The following is a 3,967-nucleotide window of genomic DNA, read 5'->3' as shown; positions in this document are numbered from 1 at the left end:
CCTATTCTGTTCCCTTCGTCAGCCCCTGACTCATAATTTTCCCACCCACTCCCATTTTTTAATGCAGTTTTTAAAAAGTAAAGCAATTTCCACTGCAAGCCCAAGACGGGCGATCCGCCTGAGATTTCTTCAAAATACCCCAGGGGAAGAGGAGATGGGCCGGATTTAGTAGGACGACTGGATTACTAATGACTCCGTGGTTGGCTGTGACCCGCCGGGAAATCAGGTGCAAGCATGTGTGTTCCAGAACGTTTTGTGTGGGTGGGCTTGGGAAATGGGTAGCGAAAAAGAGAAGAAACTGCTTTGAAATACGCAATGATTTCTTTCTTCCTTGCTGCCTACCCCCTCACTCTACCCCTGCCCCCACCCCCACCCCCGCCTCCTAGCTTTGCCATTTTAATCGGGCTTCCTTGTCTCTTTTTCCCCCCGGATCCCGCTTTCTCCCTGTTCCTCACCCAAGGTTTGCCTGTAGGTACCTGAGCTAACATCGAAGGTGCCTAAAGATGCTGAGCTGCATTTGGTTCCTCAGTGTATTAACCGTGGCCGGGATCTTACAGACGGAGAGCCGCAAAACTGCCAAAGACATTTGCAAGATCCGCTGCCTGTGTGAAGAGAAGGAAAACGTACTGAACATTAACTGTGAAAACAAAGGATTTACAACTGTCAGCTTGCTCCAACCCCCTCAGTATCGCATCTATCAGTTGTTTCTCAATGGAAACCTTTTGACCAGACTGTATCCTAACGAATTTGTCAATTACTCTAATGCAGTGACTCTTCATCTAGGTAACAATGGGTTGCAGGAGATCCGACCTGGGGCATTTAGTGGTCTGAAGACTCTCAAGAGACTGCACCTCAATAACAACAAATTGGAGGTATTGAGAGAGGACACTTTTCTAGGCCTAGAGAGCCTGGAGTACCTCCAAGCTGACTACAATTACATCAGCACCATTGAGGCAGGGGCATTCAGCAAACTGAATAAGCTCAAAGTACTCATCTTGAATGACAACCTTTTGCTGTCTCTGCCTAGTAATGTGTTTCGGTTTGTCCTGCTAACTCACTTAGACCTGAGGGGAAACAGGTTGAAGGTAATGCCTTTTGCTGGTGTCCTTGAACATATTGGAGGAATCATGGAAATTCAGCTGGAAGAAAATCCATGGAATTGCACCTGTGACCTACTTCCTCTCAAGGCATGGCTGGACACCATTAGTGTTTTTGTGGGGGAGATTGTCTGTGAAACTCCTTTCAGGTTACATGGGAAAGATGTGACCCAACTGACCAGACAAGACCTCTGTCCCAGAAAAAGTGCAAGCGGTGATTCTAGTCAGAGGAGCAGTCATTCAGACACCCAGGTCCAAAGGCTGTCCCCTACAATGAATCCTGCTCTCAGCCCAACCAGGGCCCCAAAAGCAAGCCGGCCACCCAAAATGAGAAATCGTCCAACTCCACGAGTGACTGTGTCAAAAGACCGGCAGAGTTTTGGTCCTATCATGGTGTACCAGACCAAGTCCCCTGTGGCCCTCACCTGTCCGAGCAGCTGTGTCTGTACATCTCAGAGCTCAGACAATGGTCTAAATGTTAACTGCCAAGAAAGGAAGTTCACTAACATCTCTGACCTGCAGCCCAGACCTACTAGTCCAAAGAAACTCTACCTAACCGGGAACTATCTCCAAACAGTATATAAGAATGACCTCTTAGAGTACAGTTCACTGGATTTGTTGCATTTAGGAAACAACAGAATTGCAGTCATTCAGGAAGGTGCCTTTACAAACCTGACCAGTTTACGCAGACTTTATCTAAATGGCAATTACCTTGAAGTGCTGTATCCTTCTATGTTTGATGGACTGCAGAGCTTGCAGTATCTCTATTTAGAGTATAATGTCATTAAGGAGATTAAGCCGCTGACCTTTGATGCTTTGATTAACCTTCAGCTCCTATTTCTGAATAACAATCTGCTTCGGTCCTTACCTGATAATATCTTTGGGGGCACAGCCCTCACCAGGCTGAATCTGAGAAACAATCACTTTTCACACCTGCCTGTTAAAGGGGTTCTGGACCAGCTCCCTGCTTTTATCCAGATAGATCTGCAAGAGAACCCATGGGACTGCACCTGTGACATCATGGGGCTAAAGGACTGGACCGAACATGCCAATTCTCCTGTCATCATCAATGAGGTGACTTGTGAATCTCCCGCTAAGCATGCAGGGGAGATACTGAAATTTCTGGGAAGGGAGGCTATTTGTCCAGATAATCCTAACTTGTCAGATGGGACCATTTTATCAATGAATCACAACACAGACACACCTAGATCACTTAGTGTGTCTCCTAGTTCTTACCCTGAACTACACACTGAAGTTCCACTTTCTGTCTTAATTTTAGGATTGCTTGTTGTTTTTATCCTGTCTGTCTGTTTTGGGGCGGGCTTGTTCGTCTTTGTTCTAAAACGTCGAAAGGGAGTGCCAACTGTTTCCAGGAATGCCAACAACTTAGATGTAAATTCCTTCCAGTTACAATATGGGTCTTACAACACCGAAACAAATGATAAAGCTGATGGTCATGTCTATAACTACATCCCCCCACCTGTGGGTCAGATGTGCCAAAACCCCATCTACATGCAAAAGGAAGGAGACCCTGTAGCCTATTACAGAAACCTGCAGGACTTCAGCTATGGCAACCTGGAGGAGAAAAAAGAAGAGCCAGCCACACTTGCTTACACAATAAGTGCCACTGAGTTGCTAGAAAAGCAGGGCACACCAAGAGAGCCTGAGCTGCTGTATCAGAATATAGCTGAGCGAGTTAAGGAACTTCCCAGTGCAGGCCTAGTCCACTATAACTTTTGTACCTTACCTAAAAGGCAGTTTGCCCCTTCATATGAATCTCGACGCCAAAACCAAGACAGAATCAATAAAACCGTTTTATATGGGACTCCCAGAAAATGCTTTGTGGGGCAGTCAAAGCCAGACCACCCTTTACTGCAAGCTAAGCCGCAATCAGAACCAGACTACCTCGAAGTTCTGGAAAAACAAACTGCAATCAGTCAGCTGTGAAGGGAAATCATTTACAACCCTATAGCATCAAAGGATGCGCTTCAAACTGTTGGAAGCACTGCATTTGCTTTTGTTGTGTTCTCCCTTCCCCAGTGCTAATAGGAGACTGAAAGCAGTTTGGAAGAGGGGTGAAGCAATGATACTGCTCTTGCAAGCTTTTCTTTAAATTATTTTTCTCTTATCTCCCACCTCCACACCTCCCCCTTCTTAGGAACCATTAGTGAACATGAATGTTTCTACACTGCATTTTTTCATAGATATTATTTAGGTTTTGTTTCTGTTTTCTTTCTTTTCCTTTTCCCAGTGTGGGAATGGAAAGAAATAATAGTGATTAAAGGAATCGTAGGTAAAGTTTTCAAATGAGAATATTTTGTAGAAGATCTCCAAAGGTCTTTTGGAACTACAACTTCTTTTGTAAATAACGATCTATGGTATTGCCATCTTCAGTTACCAAGAATAGGCCTGGGCTTAGCTACTTTGTGTTAAAGTGCCTTTGCACTGAAGTATATTACTTAAACGTTGCTTTTAGCTCTGAAAATGAAAAGTATTTTAATGTGTTGTATTTTTAAACTCGAAATCAATGTAAGATAGATCTAGATCTATATGTCAGCTATATTATGTCAACATACAGTTTGCTTGAGTTCTAGAAACCAGCCTGTCATCAAACAATTCTAGCTTAGGACTTTATAGACTTAAATGTAAAATATTTCCTTTCTTCTGGGTTTGTTACAAGTGATTTTATTTAAGTCAAGAAATGGGATTTAACAGAGGACTCAAGGTAATAAGTCACCTCTGTCAGGATTAGCAATTCATTAATAAAATATATTTAACCCAATATCAGAGTGAATTGAACAATTAATGCCCTCCCATAAATCATTATTGTACACTAACATGATCAGTGTTTTAGATTATTTTCCTAGTTA

General features: G+C 43.4%; 1 protein-coding gene across 1 annotated transcript; it reads left to right on the top strand.

The window, feature by feature from the left end:
- The first annotated feature begins 464 nt into the window (after positions 1 to 464).
- Positions 465 to 3,967, top strand: Slitrk2 (SLIT and NTRK like family member 2). Its single transcript, XM_050159644.1, has one exon. The coding sequence runs from the start codon at positions 504 to 506 to the stop codon at positions 3,042 to 3,044; it is 2,541 nt and encodes an 846-aa protein (XP_050015601.1). The 5' UTR covers positions 465 to 503; the 3' UTR covers positions 3,045 to 3,967.

The sequence above is a fragment of the Alexandromys fortis genome, unplaced genomic scaffold (assembly GCF_014885135.2).
Source record: "Alexandromys fortis isolate MF-2015 unplaced genomic scaffold, M_Fortis_MF-2015_v1.1 scaffold_95, whole genome shotgun sequence".
In the NCBI taxonomy this organism is placed as follows: domain Eukaryota; kingdom Metazoa; phylum Chordata; class Mammalia; order Rodentia; family Cricetidae; genus Alexandromys; species Alexandromys fortis.
The sequence above is the reverse complement of the archived record's forward strand: the minus strand, read 5'-3'. Positions and strand labels throughout refer to the sequence as shown.